Source organism: Scleropages formosus, chromosome 6, assembly GCF_900964775.1.
Source record: "Scleropages formosus chromosome 6, fSclFor1.1, whole genome shotgun sequence".
Lineage (NCBI taxonomy): Eukaryota > Metazoa > Chordata > Actinopteri > Osteoglossiformes > Osteoglossidae > Scleropages > Scleropages formosus.
Genome location: NC_041811.1, coordinates 18,350,943 through 18,376,582, shown reverse-complemented (window position 1 = coordinate 18,376,582; position 25,640 = coordinate 18,350,943). Strand labels below are relative to the sequence as shown.

The 25,640-nt window shown below is 41.5% G+C and overlaps 1 protein-coding gene across 1 annotated transcript in view; it reads left to right on the top strand.

The window, feature by feature from the left end:
- The first annotated feature begins 20,053 nt into the window (after positions 1 to 20,053).
- The window catches only part of tbca (tubulin cofactor a), a 17,480-nt gene continuing 11,893 nt past the window's right edge, over positions 20,054 to 25,640 (top strand). The window contains exon 1 of the mRNA XM_018736652.1: positions 20,054 to 20,237. Coding sequence (XP_018592168.1) covers positions 20,185 to 20,237 — 53 coding nt within the window. The 5' untranslated portion in view covers positions 20,054 to 20,184. The remainder of the gene's footprint in view (positions 20,238 to 25,640) is intronic.

Genomic DNA, 25,640 nt, shown 5'->3' with positions numbered 1-25,640 from the left:
CTCCCCTTTCTTTCCCTCTCCTTCTCCGTATGAGTTAGAAATGTCCTTATTTTTTAAAGAAATCTACATCTTTAGAAACTCTTTCAGAAAGTATTGCAAGAGAGAAATGCCGAAACTAAAACTCAGCGCTCTGGATAAATGCCGCACGCTCTAAAACAAAGTAGATTAGTGGGAATAAACTGTGATTCTATATCCTATAAGCTTAGAACGGAAGATGTTTGCAGAGGAAGATCGTAAATGCGGACATTCCAATCGGTTTCATGTTTTCATATGTACAAAAAAGCAACATTTTAATGGCCTTTTCAATTATGAAAATAAATGATTACTTTAGCAGTAATAGTCATTTTCCTCAATTTGCAGCGGAGCGCTTGATATACTTGCATGTTTCCCCGTTATACACATAATAGGACCGAGGATTTTTACGTTAAAGAATAACAAACTATTTAAGAGTAATAATGAATTGCTGAGCAAAATGCTTCAGAATGTGTTTGTCATTCAAGTTGCTTTGCTCTTACTAAAAACCCATTTGCTAAAGGTTATAAATAGCAGCCAAAATAATAAAAGCCTCATGGTAGTCTGGGACAGACAGTCTCGTTTTGCAGCCGTTTTAGCTCCTAATACCGGACAGGCGTATATAACCGAGTGGAGATGTGTATTTTATTAGCAGGCCACCGGTACTGTGTGAATATGCACTTTGTGCACGTGTGCTATAGCCTTCGCACCCTGTTTTGCATTATTTCTCCTAACCATCTGCATTAAATATTTGCATGGCGCTGATGTCCCATAAAGCTGTACCCGTCACCATTAAGCACAGTGATTACTCGAGGTAATGGCCAAATGATGGACTAGCATCTTTTCCATGGGCTGTACTATACATAAAGCATCTTAATACATAATTATGGATTTGCCATTAAAGCTTGGATAGAGCTTCCATAACATCTTATATCATTTAGACGAATGATAACACCGATAATAATTTCCCTTGTACATAATGTATTGGCGGTTCATGGGAATTTCACAGCCTACAGCTTTACGACGTTAAGCAGCGGAATTCCACGCAGACTTTATGGCGACTGCCGTGCCCGTGCGGCGCCGTGAGGGACGCTTTCTTATGAGATGCATGGTTGCTGCCGTGTCTGTCAGCCTCACGCTTGTTGTCAGGGTCGCGAACGCTAAGATGAGATATATTTCTCGTCCTTTTCCCCAGCGTCGAATCGCGATTTTAGTCCTGCGGGGACCCGAGCGACCGTAAGGCGCGTGGTAGGAAGCAACACCCGCGCGGCCAAGAGACATCGCGTTAAGCGTCGGACGACGGGCCGCGCCGCCAGCCGTCAGATTTGTGGCTCGAAGGCTTAGGTGCTCCGTGCAGTCCTCGAAAAAGAAATCCCGCGCCGTCGTTAATTACGCGTACCGACGCTAACGTGATCGGAACGGTTACGAACATTTCCGGCTGAGGATCGCTCACCGGTAAATCGAAAGGAAGTGCGGTAACAATAAATGAAGCAGCCAGGAACCGCAAGATCAGCAACTGTTGAGCAACGTTAACATAAGGCAGCCCTTCAATAACAGAGGCTGCGGTGTTTAACAAGTTAACTATGGCTCATCTCACAAGAAAGATGAGCGCGTTCGGTCGAGAGAGCGCGTGCGCGCGCCACTCGGCCTGTGCGGGAGAGATGATTTTTCATTCTGCGTTTCACCTCAGCTCTGCCCCTACAACTGAGGATCTAATCAATCTGCCGGCTATTAAGTTTGTTAATTGATAATGCATACTAATTAGGCTGAGCACTGTTACTTTAGAGACTATGAGGAGGTAATTGTAGGCACAAGTCCAAATGGAGTTTAAAGCAGCCCGCGTGAGGTTAGAATTCATCAAGCAGAGGCGATGCAATTTACATCCCAGTCGACCGGCGGTGCCGCACTTTTGAAGGGAGTGCGGGTTTCACTCCTTCGCGCCCGCTTTCTGTACTGCTGCCTTCCTCGCATCAAGTCTGAGCAAACGGTTCCGCTGCCAGTTCACTTTGATGGGTCTTGGCCATAAGTTTCTGAGCATCCCAAAGTTTGGTGAAAATGCTGTTTTGACACGTTTCACGTACGCACACGTACGCCCTGGCTGAAGCCGCTTGTCCCGCTTGAACCTAACCCAGCAACGCAGGGCATGGGGGCGGAGGGGGAGGGGGACACACTCCGGACGGGATGCCACTCCATCACAAGGCACCCCAAGCAGGACTTGAACCCTAGACCCACCGGAGAGCGGGACCCGGCCAAACCCCGTGCGCCACTGCACCCCCCCGTTTTATGTAGTGGCATGCTTATGCTTATGATAAAGAAGAAAAAAACAAAAAACACCTTTAATACAGAACTACCGTATGTATTCATGGACTGTTTTAACTATGAGCGTTCGCTAAACTGACTTGAACGAAAAAAGTCCATACTGATAGCTCATATCCGGAGCATTGATGAAAACAGAAAGCAGAGCAAAAAAACGGAAACATTCACGCAGGCGTTTCATATCGTTCTATTGATCTTCAGCTTCATCCCCAAAAAAAGTGTGTAGTGTGACAGGCAGACGAACAAACATGGTGTTATTTCCGTCAGCACTCACTGGCACGCCGAGCGGGGCCGCGTGTACCGTTTTGCACGTATTTTTCCCCGTTTCGAAGAATGTAATTATGAAAGCTTCGTACAATTAACACGTAGCAGCTGAGGTTTCCCTGCCAACGATTCTCGCCTGTATAACCGCAATGCCACACGCCATGAAAAAAAAATTCTAACAAAAATCTCAGCTCATAGGACCATATTCTAAACTGTGGCAGCAAATGTGGGTTAAGAAAAAAAAAAAAAAATGCATTTAAGGTTAGGAAAGTCACCACCTAAGTGATTGCGGGCAGCTTATTTCAGGGACAAAATTAACCATTAATATTCAGATTAGAAGTAAACTAAGGCCGCAGAGAAAAGAAAGAGCCGCGTTCCTCCCCTTTCTCGCCGTCTCTCTCGCTCTCACTCTGCCGCTCTCTCCTTCTCTCTTTCTTTCACTCTCATTCTCCATATGGTTATTATTTAAACAGCTTGCCTATTCCCATTCCTATCCACCAGGCTTCTAGTGCGCTGCAATCTCCTTAATTCAAAATATTAGGAGTCTGTTTGTGGTATTAATAATTCATGGGGACGGCTAGGAGAGTTCTTTGCCAAGGCTGGAGATGTACAGTGTTGCAGTTCTCATTCGCTCTATTCAACCACTTGTTAAATCTTTTTGTTTGTTTCCCGCCATCCCCCGGGGACCGGGAGACGGACAGCCTTGCCAGATTCATTTTCTGATCAAAGCTGTTTGATTTGGTCAATTTTGCCACATTGGAGACGTTCTCTATTACAGAGATAAATAGCCTTGGGCTAACTGTCAACGAAAACTTGTAAGCTAATAAATTATTCCAATTTCTTCCAGCGGATTTCTCTGGAGACAGCCCCAGGAAATACACTTTTTGATTAGTAAATTTCTGTGTGTGTGTGTCTGGACATTCGGATGTGTCGACTTTGATTAGCGCCATTGCTTTTCAAGTGGATGTTGGCGGAGGTGCTGTCAGCTGAAGGGAACCCTAATGCATAATGCATCGATGGTGCCTGGATCCTGCCACCCCTTCCAAGTTGGGAATGGTGGGAAAATTGCCCTTAACTCCGATATCCTTTCCGAGTCTTTGTAGGGGCGCCGGGAAGTTTGACGCAACTTTCATCCCCCGCGGACCCGTAGGCCCAGCCACGGGCATCTGTCAAACACACATCACCAGCACAAATGGACAGAGTGAGACACGTAACCGATAGGCGGTGGCGAAATTGATTGCATCCAAGAGTCCCCAGCCTAAGCGTCTCCGCTTCCTGGCCCTTCTCCGCGGTGACACACCGGCATCCCGCCTGGCCACGCCTGTCTTTTTGCGCGTCTCAAGATGGTGACTCAATAAGCACGGCCGCGCTTTAAATTATCGCGGCTGCGATATTTGGGCTATAACAGATAAATTGCTGTGTGTGAACACAAGCTCACAGATCATTTATCAACCACCAAATGCCCTAAATTATTACCTTTCCAAATCTTATAACAAGGGCAAGGAAATGCATAACGTAAATGAAACTTTGAAGGGTCAGCGATTTTTACTTTCACTATTCATCTTTCTTTCACCTTATAGGCTTAAAGAGCAAGAGTGCTGGGTAATTACATTTCAGCGGGCTGCGGCACTTCATTATTTCTTGCTACACCAATCTAGTGTAACATTTGTAATTTAGTCAGGTATACTAGCGAAGATATAAAATGGAAGGTGTGTGTTTAGCACGTCGGGAGCCTGCTTTCCGGGCCTGGGAGACGATATGCATCCGATGCAAAAATCTAAATAACTCAAAATGTGCCAAAACACGTACCGCTCAAAACGCCTACACCTACACGGCGTTGAGTTGCTCGCCGAACTGGTGTTCGCTAAGATCTAGGCTGAGTGGAAAATAATACAGTTAAAAACATTACACGATTAAAGGTTGTTATTTAAATGATTCTGTTACGCTGTTTTAGATGTTTGTCACCGCACCGAGGCTGAATGCGTAATCGGTAGGTGACGCAGTTCTTCCGACCGAAGATCACACTTAGGCAGCATCCGAGCGATGACATCTGAACGTCATCCGTTATCTTCGGCATGTCGACATGCACATTTCATCCCTTGCTGTCAGATGCTACCTTTCTGCCTGGATGTCACTGCTGCCAGGCTCCCGCTATATGGGCAGCAGAGCCTCCAAACTTCTGGGGTCTCCTGAAGGCCCAGCACCTGTTCCAATCCCCATGAGACACCGCGGAGGTGAGAGATGTTTCCATCACGCAAAGAAACATCCTCTCAGCCTCACGTCCGTCAGGCGGCAAGCTGCCGCTCGCGCGGACGGGGATCCGAGCCCACCTGCGACAGGGCTATTTTGAGTTTGATTTCATACCCGCCGAACCTGTCTTTGGGACGGGCACTGTAGGTCACTTAATACATCAGCGTTAACGTGCGGGGAGATCTGTTTGGGTATTAATTATGGAAACGCTGGGATTGGTCCGGACACGACGAACACGGTTTTCACTAGTGATACGTGCGAGAAATGCGCCGGCTACTCAAAACGACTGCATAAACCAGACTGCCAATACGGTGATCGTAATGGCCGAAATAATCCTAGAAATACTAATTATAATATGCTTGCAATAACTTTAATATCTGAGGATCCCGCACAAGTCATCAAAATTAACGGTTAAATAGCTCGGCCGTTCAAATCCGCATTACCGCGAACGAGGTGTCACGGTCAGGGTGGAGGTGGCACCCTGGGATCGTTCGAACGGCTCTCGATGGAGTCAGTACGGGGACGTATCTCCCCGTGACAGGGGCTCCGGCGGCCTCATCCATCATCGCTCATTCCGACTCGGCCTCCTCCGTCCGGCTCCGCCGGCAATTGTTGCTCTACTTTCAGCACTTAATTACCCTCGCATTCGATGTAGACCTGCTCGGTAAAAAAAGAACAAAGTATTTGGCTTCTTGCACAGCTGATATTTCGGAGCAATCAAGCCACGAGCCGCTAGGCAATTACTCTTATGGATTATTGCGTTTCTGCGAGGAATACAAAGTGTTGTTAAGGTAAACCAAGCGCTTCACTCCGGTTAGTCAGATTAATAACAGACTATGGATGCAATCCAAAGCGCTCGCGGCGGAGACAACGCGCACGAAACGCTGCGTTTCGCGACACGCGGCCGACGCGCGCTTCCTCGGCTGGAAGCCGGCCCCTCCCGTGTCAAAAAGGGACGGCTCCCCCTTTCCCCGCAAAGTCTAGCCAGGCTCTTAATAGAAGGAGTGAAGACACTGCTGGTCGGTGCTAATGAGAAAACTTATTCTTCTCCCCCTTCCTGTTAGAGGCAGCTTGCAGGAAGAACTCCCTCCCCCAAGAATCAGTGTGTGGGGAGGGCAAAGCAACCAGCTGGGTTGTAGGAGTAATAAAGAAGGAGAATCAATAGGGCATGCAATGGAGCCAAGGTGCTGCCATTTATCACGCTGCTTCTCTGACTCCAATCATTCATCATGCTCAATGAGGCAGCAAATAGGAAAATGACTATTTGTATCAAACACATCTGCACTCATCCACTGAGGTATTTTATTCCCATTAACTCTGAAAGTAAAATACGCAGAGTTTTTGAGCTGCTGTGTTTTTTTTTTTTTTTTTTTTTCAGGTCAGGTTGGCAGTTGAAAATTCTCAACACAGAAACACGTTCGTGGTTGCGCGTGCGTGCGTGCGTGCGTGCGTGTGTTTTTTTTGAAAAACATTTTTGCAAGGTCTGTGCCTCCAAATGCTGGTTGCACATTTTTCTCTAGGCACAATTTTTTAAGCAATTGCTTGCAAATCTTGTGCGCGTGTGTGCGCATCTTTGCTTTGGCGTGCCCATCGCCGGTTGTATAACTTTCACCACTATTTCCCCTGCTTCCTTATAATGAATCTCTGTGGGCTACTGTAAATACTGGTTACATTAGCCCAGGATAGTTTCTCATTTTCAGTCATAAATTACCCGCGCAAGGTATGATGGAAGTTCATCTCAGCAGCTACAGCAAGATCTGATGTAAATGGGAGGATTATCATCATTATGGTGTAATATCCCATGAAATGGTAGAATCATTACTGCCTCTATTTTATGAGGTTCCTGTGTGTATTTGAATCAGGCTGGAATGTGATTTTTTGTGACAATCCCTTTATTCCTGTACAAGAAAATGATTGTGTTTGTTTAAGCTGTTTGTCCCCTAGCAACAACCTTATCACAGCAACATATGCTGCAAATTGCACTATTATATACATATGAACATGTAATATCATATGTTGTTATGCTATTATTATATTTTAGTATAATACTCATTTTTGGAGCCTATATGTCATGTATTTATAATACTCCAGTGGTTGTCATATATATATATATATAGTAACAGGATGTAAAAGGGCACTGAACTGAGTGATTCAGAAAAATATCAATGGATTCATTGTCATTCAGGTGCCCAGAATGGGAAAAGAAAAAGAATGTGTAAAAAACCGAAGCTGAGACAGCTGGCAAGACAGTTTTGAGTGGCCCATGTCCCTGTCATAAAGACATCTGAGACCAGTGAGGCCTCTGCTGAATAATGTAAAATCGTTGCAGCTCCATTGCTGTGACATTGTGTGTACATCCGATGGACCAGGGTCGCCGGGCAAAATGCATTCCTCGGCCACATTTCAAAGTGTCACCTGTATGCAGGCCTTTAAAACTGAATCCCTAGACTGCAGTCCAGTGCAGTGACAGAACAACCAAAGGGAGCACACTGCCATAATAATAATAATAATAATAATAATAATAATAATAGGGGACATGGTGGGTCTAGGGTTCAAGCCCTGCTTGGAGTGCCTTGCGACGGACCGGCGTCCCATCCTGGGTGTGTCCCCTCTCCCCTCGGCCTTGCGCCCTGTGTTGCCGGGTAAGGCTCCGGCTCGCCAGGACCCCGCCTGGGACAAGTGGTTGTTGACAATGGATGGATGGATAATAGCAGTCGTAATAATAATATTATTCTGCAGACTAACACTAAATACTACCTGTATCTCAGGGTATGAGGGTAGTTACTGGATGGCATCACTGAAGTTCATAAATAAAAAAATAATTCAGAGGATGTCTGCTGAGACCTACATTTTGAAGGGTGATCAAGCTGCTGCTGTCTAAATAGCTGCAAAACAGATCGCAATTAAATGAGAATGATTAAACAATTACCACATTCGGCTCCTGCTGTAATGTTGCCCTTCCATTTCTAATAATAGGATGTAACACAATAGGGAGTCTGCTTTTAACCACTTAAACATTATAACCGTTGTGCCTAATTGGTTTAACATTAAAAGGCAGGCCATTCTATCACTTCGGTGTTTCAAACTCAACTTACAGATTTTATTGCTCCAAGCCAGAACAAACGAAGACATGTTGAGACTGAAAAGATTATTATGGTTTATATCAGTATTTTCACTGAAAAACACATTTATCCAATTACCTACTTTTTACTAAAACATACTTTTTAATTACCTCTTACTCAGACCACTTGCTTTTTGCAAAATTAATTACACTTTGACAACAAATTAAGTTATATCATCCATTCAGTGTGCATCATCTACATATATATGTAAAAATTCTATTTTTTATACACAGTATATATATCTTACAAGATAGACTTGTAGGTGTCAGTTTTTCTTGAAAATCTCTTGCTTTTAAGCACATTGTTGAGACTCACAGTATATGAGGGTTAGGGTTGAACAGTGTGTCTTCAGAGAAGAAACACACCAGCAGTCAATCATTTCCAGCTTCTAGCTTTGTGGAAGACTAGTCCTAAAAATCATTCCCCTCTTACTCATAATTCCTCTTCACCTTTGTGACAAAGAGACATCTGACATGCTTACACTAGAAGGTCTCCTAGCCATCAGTCACAAAGTACATTTTCAAAAAGTTATACAGTATTTCTGAAAGTATATTAACAGCTTGGGGGCGCTTACTGGACATTATATAACACTGGCACAACAGTAGCCTCTTAATCAATACTTTAAACCCATTTTAATTATAAATTTCACCAAACAGTCAGTTCAGAATGTTATGCAAATTGCATGTTATCAAGCATGTCCAACAACCACCACTCAGTGTATAACATATGCAAATTGAGTTTTAAAACACAATTCTATTTTATAAAATAATTTTAACACCATAAATGGCCTATGACAAACGAGCCCAGCTTTAATAAGGGAACCCTCTTCGACCTCAATGTTTATCATTTATTGCTGGTAGAGGATACGAAGGTATTAATGCTTTAGTAATCTGTATTCGAGGCTATACATTTTAACGAAATTCAAATAATTGTTGCTGGGATTTTCTTGTGATTCTAGCCAAAAATGGCACAAATCTGTAACATATTGTCACTTTTTTAAAATAAAATCTTTTTAAATTGCCATTAACCCCATTAATTCCCGTTAGAGGAGATTTACAGAGCTGCCCTATAGAGGCATTTCGCTAATGTGGGCAGAACTGGGCCTGAAATCTGCGCTGTCGGCGCCATTATTGTACGTCTTCACATTTATTACATACATTAAAATGCATTACATGTATTTTCTCTGCTGACATCTCCTTCGCTTAGACGGTCAACACCTTGCTTCCACAGACAAATAAGTAGAGGTCAGTGACAAACTGAAAATGTGCACTAAATATTTTCAGCGAATTTCCATCATGAGTGGAAATGACAGAAGTTGAGTATCTCAAGGGGCTTTGAACTCTTCTGAATAAGGACAATCGGCGCTGAGACTTTCACTGGCCGGAGGTGTAAAAAGGCCTCTCTTGACTGTATTGCTAAACTCCTCCATCCAACGTCATTAATAGGGTGTTTACTTCTGGGGTTACGGTGAGATCATAAACAGATCTGATGAAAGGCAAGTCTACAGAGTATGTCCAACAGGGGCCTTTGAGCATCCCGGTGTCATGTGCCCTTTAAACACACAGTACAGTCACCCATGAGCGGCCGTGGAAACAGGCAGCGCGTCTGGGGGGCGCCTTGTCTCGAGTCACACAGAAATACCACGTTCGCTTTTACCCCCCCATCCCCCATAGCAACGCCCCCCCCCCCAACCCCCCACCCCATCCCTTCCCTTCATCTGCACTTGGCATCTGGCCAAAGCCTTCTACTTTCAAGCGGCCTCCTCTGGGATCAGCCTGCAAAGTCACAGACTGCGGGAACAGACCTTTCAAATTCATAAAATTCATAGGATTTTTCACAAATGAATGAACACAATTTTCTACCAATTTCCTCATTATGCAAATATGCAAAATATCACATTTAGGCCAATTAGGGTGGCCCGCGCTTCCAAATCCACCCGTTAGAGCCATAATTGCAGAAACTATCAAATAATTACGGCCGCTAATTGGGAATATTTGTGACAGATACAACAAATTCTCGCGCAAATTACATTTCATTCGAGGAGCCATCGCGCGCCGCTCAGATTTTATCGAAGTCTAATTTAACTTAACATAATGAACCGAATTGAGTACTTGTTATCAAATTTGAGCAATTCATAGGTCCGTAATGTGGAATGATCAAATAAATTACTCCGAAATTCATACAATATTTTCCTGATCTATTTTGAAAGCCTCTCTATTTGTAGAAAATCATCCCCACCCCACACTATTATGCCATGTGTCATAAAAAAAATCCCATCTAACTGTCGTGGAAGCTGATAAAAGATGATGGCGTACATTTCCACTTACAACCATTAAGTCATGATTCTGTCCGCAGCAGAAACAATAAGGGTTTTTTTTTTTTTTTAACTCCCAAATGCTGTATTACCGCTCCTTTTTATGCGTCTGTAATTAAATCTCCACTAAAAAAGGGGTCGGTATTTTATCAAGTCTTAAAAGCAGCAGATGTAAAATAAAAATGTGGCCGCTCTCCTGCTGCGTGGAGGAGCCCCCCCCCGACACACACACACACACACACACACACACACACAAAACACCCCCCCTTTGAGCCGCCCCTGATGAGACCATCACTGCCCAGAGGAAGGTCATCCCTGGACACACACATTTATTTCTCCCTTCCAGAATGACCTACACTTTTTTAAAAAAATTTATAAAAATGCCTTTTGACCCGTGTTTTGAGCGTATTATAAACGTCTCCTTAGAGCTGTGATTTGTTTAATCCGTAGAAATAGTGCCGCTCCTATATAAACACGCCAAGGTGCGGAATGAAGGAGGCAACCGAAGCGTGGAAGGGTGGGGGGTGGGGGGATGGGATGGGATGGGGGGGGGGGGGGGTGGCTGCCTATTTGTCAGAAAACCCCCCATAAATACAGATCCGTCCGAGGCAAACGTGATGTCTCCATTTTTAAGCGGGAGTGGGGACAGACACAAAGGGTGTGTGGTGGGGAAAATGTACACCGAGGAAATATACATGACTCTTATTAGAACCCGTCACGCGACACTGCGGTTTCTGAGTCATACAGAAAAAGCCCAAATATTTACCTTAGGTGATCAGCGTATAAATTATTGGGATCTGTGAGGTCAAGTGATCTTGTTGTGAAAAATAAATGCATGCAATACGTAACGTTTAAGTTCCATTACTCTATACCGAAGAAATAATAATAATAATAATAATAATAATAATAATAAGAATGGTGATGATGAGTGTGAAAAATGCAAAGAATAGAAATTGTTCTCATTCAGCCCAGCTTACTTTTTAGATTAAGCCAGATGTATCTCCACTTTAATATAGCAGTTTGTCAGATATTAATTTGCAGCGTGATCTTATCCATTGCCCTGTGCATTTTTTTTCTTCTATAATGGAAAATAAGTTCAGCATTAATAAGGCTGACGATAATAACCCCCGTGGAGTGTGGACCATCCCTTTGCAGGTGTACAGGCCACATTAGGGTTATTTACATCATCCCCCCAGAGCTACTGTGTTTGTCCATATCAAGCATCTGTCCAGGCTTGAAAGGTGCAATTTATGTTGACTTGATTTCTCTTGAAATAGCAAAGCAAGGGAAATATTAACTTGTCATTGTTTTCTAAAACTACACACAGGCTTTTGTAATTTGCATTTTGTATTACTTATTGTTCTTTCTAGGAAAGCTACCGCTACATATATGTCTCGCTACTTCATAGCAGTAATTAATAAAATGCAAGCCATTAATAAGATCACATTATTGTCAGATTAGCTGTGTACAAGAGTACGAAGAAGAAATATGTAATAAAATAAGGAATTGAATTTACTAAAGCAGAGCCTTCTTCCAGATACCGTGCGATTTCTTTCCAGTACCTCCAGAAAGCGCGTTGCATCCTTCGTGCTGTCACCAAACGTTGTGTTTCACGCGGCTTCGAACGAGGTTTACGTTTTCGTTGAGGCCTTCGCATCGATAATGAGGCATATACAATTTTTCCGCAGGGTTTACAGGAAAGGGACGCAGGCCCGAGGGAAACGGATGCAGCTGTAGGTGTTCTGCACCACCCCGTCAGGGTCCCTTAATAGCTATTGGTGGTGTGTGGCGTAAAGTGTGATATCACAAAGGGTTTTTCGTCAATCGCCTTGGGTTCCCGGGTTGTCTCCGCTCCCCGGGCCCTTATGGCACATCATTCTCTAAGTGAATAGAGATGAAGGTGGGGATATTAAGTGACTCTATATAACATCCCGGACACAATGGTATGATTGATGGAGGACAAAGTGGGAACAGCAGGACAGGGAACCCAGGGAGAAGCGGCCCTGTCAATGTGAGAAAGGCCCATCTGAGAAAGCGCCTCGTCCTGGAGGAGTTTGCAGTCTATTTGTATGAGTAATCAGCTGAGCCCCCCTTTCTGTCAGCCCTGTTTACTCACTGATTTTCTCAACAAGACAGCCATTGACACTGGATGGATGGGGCTAATCTGGCGCAGAAAGTGGCGGCTTTGCAGAGGTTACAGGTCTAAAATGGAGCACTCCGCCACATTCCCCTCACCTAATCTACCGGCAAATATTTATCACTATCAATTTGGAGAACTCCCTGACATTAGAATATTGTGTAAAGGTAACCTGTTCTTGTATCGATCTGGGTTACCCCAGGGCCAGTGGTAGATCAGACCTCAGGGAGAGGAGAGGAGAGGAGAGGAGATGTTAAGTCTCACACAGTGATAGGATACCCTACCTTACCCTACTTTACCCCACCCCATCTGTTATCAGTTACATAAAGCCACGCAACTGCCCACATAACATCATCCAAGCAAACATTTAAAAACGTTCAAAAAGACAGAAGCGTGCACGTCGGTATCCGCCGCTCTGCCACATGACACGTGAGCAGCGCGGACGGTATTTCGGCTCGGAAGGCGCTGACGTTGGTTTGCTGCAGCGCGCGCCGAAACAGATGTAAAAGCGACGGAGAGTCGATGCGGAATCTTTCTTTTTATTACGGGCACAGTCCGTGTGGAATAGAGAAAATGACAGGCAGAGATTAGACGTGTCTGTTATCTAACTGCCATATGTCCAACTTTATCCCACCAGGCTCGCGCAGGGAGACGGGCACGAGAGAGACGGAGAGAGAGAGAGAGAGAGAGAGAAAGATGAAGAGACGGACAGACGGACGGACCGCGCGAGAAAACAGTTACACAGCAATGCTTATCATTATGCTAGTAGTAATGTGACAAAAAAAAAAAAAAAAGTTTAATGAATCCTTTTTTTTCACTGGATGAACGTATCATGGAAAGTAGAGGGATCCGCGGTGTGAGAAACACACAGGAAGAGAGAGTGTGTGTGTGTATGTGTGTGAGAGAGAGGGACACGGGGCGCGACACACTGCGGGGCCCGGGGTGGCAGCAGGTGCCAGTGTGGCGGGCGCTTCTCGCGCTCGCTCGCGCGCGTGCGTGCCCACACCCCTGCCCCCCTCCGTGCCTCAGCACACAGCAGCGCGCCTTCACCCCGTCCCTCTAATCCGCCGCTAATTGCCCGCCGGTGTTCACACACACATTCTCACTAATTTTATATTTGCTATTCCGAGGGTAGGCGCCGCACGCCTCGAGAACACGCATCTCCGCTCCGCTCTGGCACTAACAGTTACCGTGGCATAGTGTCCACGAGCGCAAGCTGGAGCTCCGCGCGCCCGTCTGACATGGATCAGGCTCCGTTAATTAAACATCTCGTCAGAATCGGGGACAGATCACTAAATGATGTGTCGTTACATTGTGTACGAGAGGGGAGGAGATCATAATTCTCCGCCTGCACGACTTTCCCCACACAAGAAAACACTGGGAAAAATGTGGGAAAACAAAGCCGCGCGTGGGGGGTATTTATTATCTTATGATGTCGCTATAAAAAAAAAAAAAAAAAAAGAGCGGATTCCAAAGTGCGGGACGCGGCTTCCTATTTATGGCAGAGCTTATTAAAGCCTCGTAAATAGCGGATAGGTGCAACGAGGAACATTTGCAGATCGTTGAGAATTCTAATGCAAAGTTTCGTTGCATAAACAAATGCTGCTTTTTTTACACAAAGTGCGCGGGCACACACTTTTGGGGGGGGGGGGGGCAAAGTCATCCAGTTTGCTGTAATCACCACAATTAGTCCTGAATTATCACCGGACTCTGACAGACGTTCCTTGTAACTCTCTTTTATTTCAAACAGCCCTAATCAGCAGCTCTCATTACAGACGCTGATTAAACTGCAAATTATCCAGCAGTGGCCCCGTTCTCGTCCACCAGCAGCTCGTTCAATATCAATTAAGGCGAGCAGCACGTCTGGAGCCTCCGAGCGCTTCCAACTGCTTGATAGTGCCACTTATTAGTTTGGAAAACTAGGAAAATACTAATAATCAACGGTCAGGGGGAAAGGGAAAACAGCCAGGGATTTTTCACTAGCAAATAGTCTGTCGGCTCATCTTGTGCCGTTGTGTGTTTCCCCCTCCCCACTATTAAAAAAAAAAAAAAAAAAAAAAAAAAACACAACCCTAAGTTACATTGATTTTGGAAATCCAGAAGCACGACTCCCTCTTTTTTTTTCTTCCTCTCTCCAGCATGTCAGATCTGGGTTGCACGGAAGAAAAATGTATTAGACAAGGTAATATCTTTAGCTTTTAGAAGTCACTTTTGGAAATAATGAATCGCATTAACGCATGACAAATCTAAAATCCTACATCATTAGGTCGTTCCGGTGGCAGTGAGAATTAATAAGTATTTTTTTTCTCCCTTTCCTCCGACCTCTTTAGCCTTGGTGGAATGGAAGTTAATGATAGCTGATTTTATTTATTTATTTCATTAGGGAAAATTCAATGATAAGTCCGCAATTACATTTTTCCTCATAGCTTTTAAATTTGCCGACCCTGTCAAATCATGCACAAATTAATGAAATCAAACCGGGTTCCAAGGTAAATCGAGGTTTAGCTGTACACTTTGAGCGAAATTCTGTAAATGGAAAAATAGGACAGTTTATTTTAAGCAGTCATTATCGTTTAAATCTTTCTACGATTTCATTTAGGCAGGTTGTAGGCCTACATCGCGATGAAATGCTTCAGGTACGAACCTTTCTAGCCATAAACGCTCGTGCCCTTAAAATATACATATATACTGTATTAATATTTAGTGAAAGGTCTTCCTTCATCGTATTTGTATAATTGAGTTTATAATAATCTCCCAGTCTTTAGGCCTAGTTAAGGAGACACAAACACTCACGCTTAATTAAATTATTTAAAACATGCGCAACAAAGCGCTATAAATTAGTAGAAAACGCACATCAAAGCCACTGGTTGCTGTCGGCACTTTTTGACTGGCAGACTTTTATTACGTTGAATTACAAAAACTATAATAATTAAGTTCTCTTCTGAAGAATATTTCAGCAGTTACCAAAACTTTAACAGAGCTATTTTGCGGAAACTGGTTTTCAAGCTTCAAGTTTATTGTCATAGGTACCAGTACTGTGTACAAGTATCATGAAACTCTTCTTGAATGTTTCTCCACAGACTATGAACAAAAACAATAAAAACACTGCACAAACAAAACAATGACAATGAGTAATGCTAATAAACAACAAATAACGGTAACTATAACAACAATAAAAAATAACAGCAGACAGCCAGAAAGTTTTGGTACTAGATGTGCATATAATAATAAAATATTTTATCAAAAATAAATGCACTCATAAGAATATGAATCCCGTTCTCACAGTCTGCCAATCGCCGAATTAATGTGAACTTAATTCTAACAACACGTTTCTGTTTAAATAGCAAGATGCTCATAACTCAATTAGAGTCCTGAAATTTTTTCTCTTAAAAGATCATTCCGGCTTGGTATGTGCCCCGCGATAATAATGTTACTGCAAATTAGATGCAACGGCAACTACAACTACAACAGTAGCACTTGGCATTATTATTTACGCATGAGCGCTTCCAGCCGCCGCGTACGAGCGCAGGAACAGCGCGCGTTTGTTCACACCGCATCACTCCACTGATTACTTGAGCAGCATCACGTGTAGTTCAAACGGACAATTAATGGGATAACACAGCACTATGAAATCAGATAATACTTCTTATATGTGTCTGAAATTGAAGGTCATTATTCACTGTTCGGTTTTATTCTTGATCTGATGCAGGGAGTAATTCATTAAATCAATTATAACTGTTTTGCAAGTGGGGTTTACTGCAGGAGATGAATGTTAAATTAGGCGTGTTTTCTTCTAATGTGGATACCAGCCAAGGCGTTGTTCTCCAGCCTTCCTCAAGATGATTGCAGTGTATGGGCCGAGTGTTCAATCTCAGTGGTCTTAATCTAGTGCAGGGATGCACAGCTCTGAACCCTGAGGGGGTTTTAGGGGATACATTTTAATTAGCCTGACATGTGAAATACCAGGTGAGGTGACACCCTATACATTTAGCCTCTTCAGTGTAGCTATCATAAGCTGAGCCTGAGCAAGGACCAACACGCCCCGTGGTCCACCAGGACTGAAGTTTTGCACCCGTGGAATAGTACGTAACAATCCATGATTAATTTCGAGAATCACACATTCATTATTTAAGAATCGCACGTCCGCAACTATGTCTCCCTTTCTCCTAATGTAATGGACAAATTGTATTTTCTGCGACATGTAAGTCGCTTTGAAGAAAAGCGTCTGCTAAATGAATAGATGTAAACGTAATGAAGTATTCCACTGGTTAAATATTTACTGACGGAATTATCAAATGTTAACAGTTATGATAATATGGGATTTACAGCAATGCACAGGGGAGATGTTGACTCTTGATCAGTAAAATGCTCCAGTGCTTAAGCTGAGCTTTGAGGACACGCTTTGTTCAATTTGGCTTTATGTAGAGCTGAACAATAAAATTCTCAGGTGAAAACGGAATGCTGTCCCAAGATACTATGCCAATGACATTGTAAAGCAATGTATTTTTGTGTTTCAGACATTTATGTTTTAGATATCCAGTACAGTTCAAAGTTCCTCATATCATAGATTATTTCTGGAGGAATGGCAAGGAGAGGAATCTGATATTGTCAGACCTTCTTATTTCCATCTGCCACCTCTCGTTTCTCATGCTTGCTGGCAAAATTCCTCTATGCTGAGGTCATAACTAATCACATTCCACAAAATATGTCGCGGTTTCATTCACACCCACCTCAGAGTTTGTGTTCGACCTGTTTTGTGCCTTATGAGGAAAGGCTAACAATGTATATATGAAAAAAATAGCTAAATATTTGTCTTTTTTAAGAAAGACCTTAATTTACCACTTTGTCCTGTCAATTTAGTAAATCTACAGAGTAACTACAAATTGAAAAATTAACATGTAGCTGATGATATATTGTGAGAGGAAATGTGTTGTTTCATAACCCAGGGAATACCCTGCACCATCGGACTCCTTTTGACAAGTAAACTACTTTTGCAGTTCAGGTGTTTTCTGAGCTTGGTAACTAAACATTTGTTCCACCTCTTCAAAGTGGTGTAAGGCCCACAGAACTGTATAACAAGCATACTGTTCCGAGACCTTGGCACTAAACTGGTCATAAAAAACCTTGATCTTCAATCAAGGCTAAGTTATTCCAGTATTACACAGTCCAGTGGTACGTCACATACAAATTTTCTAAACTAAGCGTGAGCTTATTTATTCACACTTGCTACATCTAGCCCATGTAATAGAATGCAAAGTCATTTCTTTTTGGTGTACCAACTTTGTATTGATTTTCCCTATGATTCAATCACTGCAATTCTCAGCAAAGAAAGAGATCACAGCAGAATATTAACTTAGGTTTTTGTATTAAGCATAGAATGATTTTTCAGAGATTTCTGAGACTAAGTTAAATGTGCAGCTTTAGAAAATAATTTCACACTTTTTTTTTTTCTTCGAGATCAAAAAAAAAGTCATTTATTCATTATCAATAAGCAATTTCCCTAAAACAGGCTTGGGATGGTCCGGGGACAGGTCTGAAAGCTAAGAGCACGCCTTGGACTGGACACCATTCCACCGCAGGACAACCACACACACGGTATTTACTCACACATACACACACTTCCTTGTTTTGATGTAATGGACTCTGTGTTTTTTTTCCTCTGAGATGTATGTCGCTTTAGAGATGAAATATAAAGTATGATTGCCAGTTCACCTGAAACTTATGTCTTTTGACTGTGGGAGGAAACCCAGGCCAACATGACAAGAACATGCAAAGTCCACATAGACTGAGCCAGATTTGAACTCATATCCAAATGCACAGCCCAACAGCTGTGATGCACTTGCACAGCCAGCTGTGCCACTATGCCACCCATGGAATGTCATATTGGAAAATGGATAAACCTTTATGCAGTTACTCATGTGATGTATCAGTATGGTGAAATGTGATAAATTAAATGTACTTGAAAATCACATGTTTGCATCTAAGTCTCTCCTTCTGTTATTGAATGCACTAATTGTATTTTTCTCTGAGATGTACTTCGCTTTGGTGAAAAGTGTCTGTGAAATTAATAAATGCAAACATAGACTTAATTCAAGCAGTGACGCACAGATGGAAACTAGTAGGATATGTCATGGATTTCAATGCTGCATCACAGAGGTGAAGCATCTTTGTAGGTGCAGGTGGGTTTTGTGGCAAACAGAATCTAGAACAGCCTTGTTCGGGATGGACTAGGGTTGCATTACATTTACATTTATTCATTTAGCAGACGCTTTTGTCCAAAGCGACGTACATCTCAGCAAAAGTACAATTTATTCATTACATTAAGAGAAGGAGACATAGCTGCAGACATGAAAGTCTCAAGCAAACCTAGTTTGTTCCCTTCCACTTGCTGCACCGAGGTTCATTGATCAAGTAGGTGCATAAAACACAGGATAGACAAATCCTGATACCCTCCTACCTTTTTTTTTTTTTTTTTTTTAATATTATAAGATACACAAATAAGCAAGTAACATACACACACACACACACATTCTCAGAACCGCTCATCCCTGACAGGGTCACGGGGAACCGGAGCCAACCCGGCAACACAGGGCGTTAGGCCGGAGGGGGAAGGGGACACACCCAGGACGGGACGCCAGTCCGCCACAAGGCACCCCAAGCGGGACTCGAACCCCAGACCCACCGGAGAGTAGGACTACGGTCCAACCCACTGCGCCACCACACCCCCTATCTAAGCAAGTAACAGTATTACATTATTCTACATGAGCACAAACATCTGAACTAAGTTGGCATGGAACTGCTGCTTGCAGTCAAAGCAGAACCAATGCAATACTAGAGAATTCTGAATGTATGAACATAAAATTTACAGTATAAGAAATGTTTTGTGTGTACATGTCAGGCAAATACATTTACATTGATTTATTTATCAGATGCTTTTCTCCAAAGCGACTTCCAATGAACTCTATGTGTTATCAGCTCACACATTTTATTCACCAAGGTGAATAAATCCAAAAGATTATTTTCCTCTTGGATTTAAATGTTTCATTCCATGGGGCACTTTTTGGTATTTCTCTTCCTTTTTCAGTGGTAGAAAACCTAGCTGGTTTAAAGAGTTTTATGTTTATCACTATTGTCAGTTAATCAGTTAGAATTCTTTAGCTCAAGTGACATTTAAATTAGAATATGGCTACAGCATTTCACAATTTATGTGCTCAGTATGCAGTTTTTAATAGGGAAAATTATGTACCATATTTTGGGCAAAAAAATCTCAAATGCCAAGTTTTCCAACATTTAAAATATGAAGCAATACTCAGAGAACAGTACTGCATTGAATGAACTCAATTATTTTTGGAAACTTTGAAAAAATGCCTCTAAATCGCAAAGTTACACTTTATAACAAATACATCTTCTGCACTGCATGCAGCAAAACGCTTTACGTTTTACAGAAAGAATATAAGACCCGGCTGCATAAATATTTAACCGGGACGGATTAGACACTTTACTTTCACCTTTCTTCTACCTCATAGCCATACAGTAACATGTCACACGTTCTCCACGCAGCGTGCGTGATGATGTCATCCGCGCGACTACGTCTCGAGCGTATCCGGAGAATGATCTCCACCAATCGCCTTTTTGCTTGCTGGCACGTCGTAGTTTACGTAAACTAGGCCTGGCACAGGACAAGTGTGTCGGTGACAGCGCTCTTTCTGGACATCTTGCGGCGTTCGTTCTTTTGTGTTTTACATATATTTTTAAAAACCGTGGTGGCTATGGCGGATCCACGACTGCGGCAAATTAAAATTAAAACCGGCATAGTTAAACGGTAAGTGTTTCATTTAAAGAAATTAAGGCAAGCTGGCTGGTGCCTGACGGAGCTCCAGAAGGCCGCGATTCTGACGCTGTGTGGTGTGAAAACCGCGTCGGCCTCGGAGAGCTCTCCGGCGCCCTGGCTTTAAAATTTACACTCGTGCTTTTATCAAACATAGAAATACTTCACTAAGAACGAAGCCGCAGCTTCACGCTGCAAACATTGCTAGAATACACGAACCGTGTCTTTTAATTAATTTTGCAGTCCTACTTTTGTGTCTGCCTTTTTTATTTTTTGTCACGTTCCCGCTCCAGTCTTCCCCCCTAATTCTGTGTCTGACAGCCTACGTGGCCGACCGACCACAAGATTACATTTTACTTTCCCTTCTCGCGTTGTTTTCAGCTCGTTTCAGTATTTCTGGTGGTGGTGCATCTGTTGGAGATAAAAGTAGGATTAAAAACCAGATCATGTCTCCTGGCCGTGCAGGTGATGTTCTGTACCTCAGTGTTTTAGTGACTTGTTCCTGTGATGTGACGCCGCTGTGTCTGATTTCTACTACACCCCAGATGTAAATGTACTGCAGCTTTTCCTCAATTTACGAACGCAGTCGGAGGCCTTGTTTGTAATTCGTTTTGTTCAGTCCTTAAGTTACGTTTACCTCTATACAGTTCTTCTCTGTGTACATGATGTATGGTTCTGTCAAAAACACAAATGCTTAATTAACTACTCAAACTTAACTTAGTGCTAATAAAAAAAAAAAAAAAAAAAACTAGTAAAATGATCAAAAAGAAGAATACCTCCTGTTGTTGACTAGTTGATCTTGTAAATATATAGTGTTGCTGCCTTGTTTATTATTTCCACTTGTGTCTCCATGGTGACAGGAGGCCTTCTCTTGTGGGCTCCCTTACAGTTATCGGCGCTTATGAACACCATTTCCTTGCTGCAAGCATCATGGAAGTGAGCTGAATTAGTTGGTCGCACACTCCACATTTGTATGGATGTCTTTTAGCGACACGTATTGGCTCGGTGTGTAAAATGGAGTGTGTTCCCTTGTTTATAAATTAAAAAAAATTTAAATCTACAATTTTTTTTTTTTTTTTTTTTTTTTTTTTTTTCTTCAAAAATGAAAAACCTTTTGGTGTGTCTTAATCTATAACTTAACAGTTCTTTTCTACATAGTGGAACACTTCTGTACAAGGTCTTTAGACTATCTACAGCTGCTTAAAAACGGTCAGAGAAGAAACGGTTGTTGAAATGACGTCAAACAATTTAACTGAATTCAAGTTACAATGTCAAACAATCTTTTACACTCGTGGTTATTTTCCATTTCAGTTATTGATCACTGGCTTGTCTCCAACTCTAACACATAACTACAGGGTTCAAGCTCCATGTGCTTTATCTTTTTCCATCCTGTATGTGAGAGGTCAACTTTTACACTCAGGAAATTTATTTTTTTAAAAAAATAATCATTTAGCTGCTGCCTCTATCCAAGATGACATACAGTGTTAGCTAATAAATAATTTACTGGTTCATACGACAGCATATTCTCACTATCTGTTCATGCAATTTGAACCAGGAACCTTTAAAGTACAAAATGATTGGTTTAACATGTTTACTTCCATGCCGCCTTATGTTATTGTGTGCAGTTCACCCTTTGCATGCGCAGGCTAATGTGAGGGGAGGGGAATCTGGTCATGTGATTGACTGGAAATTTTAATGTCATCCATGTTTTTAAATAATTTTGACTGATAGCAATGTTATGTAAATACAGTTTTTGCACGTATTCTAATAATTTGTCATGCATTTAGTTGTATGCATAGAAATCACTTAAAACATTGAAATAAAATAATTTAAAATCACTATCTTCAATATCTTAGCAGCAGGTGAAAGAATTAATGTGGTTTTAAAGGGAAGAGACTGAATACATTTTAATGTTACGTATTGAAAGTTGAGTGTTTTAAAAATAATGTTCAACATTTAGTGATTTTTAAACAATTAGGGTTTTATTTAACCAGTTAGCCCATCACTTTTTTTTTTTTTTTTTTTTTAAAGAAAATCATGGAAAATAATATTGTAATGCACTTGGCTATTCTGTATTCCAGTATCGGGTCACCCAAGGTCGAGTCATAGATGAATTGTAGTTTCTGGAGCTTTCCTCCAAGGTTATAGAGGTTTTAGTGTTGTTGTTGCACATACCCAAATGTCTATAGCATATGCTTCTGAGACACAGCGGACTACAGAACATAACCTGTTGATATGTGGATAGATGTCTATTATTGAGCTTTCATTGATTCTGGCTTACGGGGTGCGGTGGCACAATGGGTTGGACTGGGTCATGCTCTCCGGTGGGTCTGGGGTTCAAGTCCTGCTTGGGGTGCCTTGCGACGGACTGGCGGATCCTGTCCTGGGTTTGTCCCCTCCCCCTCTAGCCTTATGCCCTGTGTTGCCGGGTTAGGCTCTGACTCCCCGTGACCCTGTATGGGACATGCGGTTCAGATAATGTGATTCTGGCTTAGTGGTTAAAGTGATTTTGGAGTTATGACTACTGTCTGTTTTTGTGCTCATAAGTTGAGAACCCAGAATATGTACTCACTTCTTTTATTAGTTAGGTCTTGACTTAACTGTTGATACTGGTGTAACAACTTAAAATAGCAGTAATACTCAAACATTGTGGAAACACAAGAGTTGCTTGAACATTGAGACATCCCCTTTGCACCTGTAACTGTTGAAGTTACACATATCTGTCCACCTTAAGTAAAAGTGCATGTAGTCTGTTGCAGTGTTCGATGGGTAATTATAGGATTTTTGCTTCTCCCTCAAGTATTTAAAACTTCCCCCAACTCAGAGACACATTGGTTTTTAGATTATCTTTACAATTTTAACTATTCTCCAGTTTTTTGAATGTATGGCTTTTAAAAAAATTTCGTCATGGGGCTTTTGCTGTATCTTTGTATTAATGTTTGTTGATAAAAAACCAGAGATTAAGACTAAGTTAATCTTTGAATGGCATGTGAGAAATTAAAAGTGCTTTATCAGTTGTCTTTTAGATAAATATTTTCATCTTTATACAGAGTCATAAATATTTGCGAAATATAAGACTGCACACTTTGGTTATTTGACAGTTTTTCATGTACCTGGTCTGCAGTTATTAACACTGCTTACTATTAATTGATTTGGATCAATTTGTGATGTTGGTTCTGAGCCTGCAACCTTGTCTAATATGGTAAACAAGGACCACATTTGAAAACTGCTTCAGGCAGCTGCATGAAAAAGACTGAAATGCACTGCATTGTGGGAAACCTGTACCCATGCTTTCAGTTGTGATCTGGTTCTCTGTGGTCTTGCCTGCATACTCAGGTTTGTATATTTGCATCCTCTCTTTCACACCATAATTTTAAAATTAGTCATTTTTTTAAATATGACATATAGCCTTTAATCTTCCTCTAGCCAGTCCAAACACAATATTATGGTGAGCTCAGGAAATCCTTTTTTTTTTTTTTTTTTATTTTTTAAATTAAGTCTGTATTCATAAATCTTCATGACTTTTCCATGAAAAGTATGCAGTTACACTTTAGGCAAAAATTTATAAAGTGGCACATCTTTACAGTGACACACAAATCTTCAGCTTTCTGCATTTACTAGAAATTTAATTGGTAGAAGTAAAAAAAAAAAAAAAAGTTAAAATAGAGTGAAAAGAAAATAAATTGCTCTCTTGTCTTCCAAACTTAGATGACAAATGTGGATTGGTGTGGAAGCTTTTAACATACAGGCCTATCTTTACCACCATCACCGTATGCACAATTTTAAAAGGTCTGCGGCCATGTATACAATTCAGAAAAGTTTCAAACAAAAAAAATATACGGGTGCGAGTTTTTTGTTTTAGTGTTCTGAGTTATTCATCCTACTTTAATATTATACACAGTTATTTAACATGATTTCAGGGTGAACTTGGAATGGGCTTAGGACAAATTTTAAATTTTTCTGCTTAAGAAGCATATATCCTTTTCAGGGACAAATCTGGATCAGATAATTCAGGCTAAGCGTGTTTTGTTTTAATTGGGGGGGGGAAAAATGTAAATGGTTCTCGTGTTCAATGAAGATTAGATGCAGAAACATTATAGGAAGTAGATACAGTTTTGAGACCTCAATTTTAAAATTTGGAGAGCAGTAAGTTTCTGGTAATCAAAGATATTAAGCAGTCCTTTAAATACTGAAGTGCTTTGAGGAAAATGGAAATATTGGAACTGTGACTCCTAGCAATAAAGGAATTTTCTTTTCCATAATTAAAGAGAAAAATGAATCTGAATTTTTTGTAATGTGCTTTGTGTGCCAAGTCTTTGCCAGTATTTGTAAGTTTGTTTGTGTGTGTATTTTGGTTTAAAAATGTTTACAGGCAGGATTTGCACAGATGTAATATACAAGCAAGTTAGCTGGCTAACTGTTAACTATATCCTTATGTTCCATAGGTGAAGCTATTTTGTGTTAATGAAAATAAGGAATAAACTAAAAAGCATTTGTATATTCTAAAGATAATAGTGAAAAATGGTTATTTGAGCAATTGTGGTTTCGGTTGGCTGTTTTCCCTTCAGTACCAGGTGTAACAGAGCATTGCTGAATACACACCTGTCCAGTTACATTATGTTGGGTAAGGCTCATTGATGCAAAAGCTTTATTGAGAAGAAAGATGATTGGTAAGGTAATGCGATGAAACAGGGGATCTGCTGCATCCAAAAATATAAGAGGTGACAGTTTCCTTTTATTGCCAAATGCTGATGTCCTTCTGCACCTTTGCTGTTACAGCAAAGATAGATTAAAACAGTGTACCTTTCGAATTAATGTGATGACGTAATCTCAACAGTATCCTCTGCAGTAAAGGATCTCTTGAAAAGCTTGTGGTGCTAATGAGGGTTTTTCACATTTCTTTGCCTGTATTACCTGGCATTATTTGTTCAAATGCTTGATCTGCTGGAAATATTTGCTGACTTTGACCTGGTAGCTTTAAATTCCTTTGGGAATTGTGTTGCTGAACAAATCCTCTGCTCATTTGAGGAAGGGCTTGATGGAACTCGGCACTGTGCTACTGCCGTCACAGCCTGTTTATTCTTAAGTTCAGATCTTGAATTCATTATCGTTGTTGTTATCCATTCACTCACACTTTCACCATTGTTCATTAGGTGTAAAAGACAAATACAGCAGATGAAAAGAATGTAATTTATTACTTGCGTTTCAAAGAATACACTGATTGAACTCATTTAGTTGTGGTATGCTAGCTGCCATTTTCTATCTTGTGGTGTCTGGTAATTTTGTATAAATAATGACCAAGTCCAGTCAGTTATTGCTTCTTTGCATGTTACACGTTACAAAATTCTGTACACAAAATATTTACATGCCTACTCAATTTATTCATTTGCCCAGTAG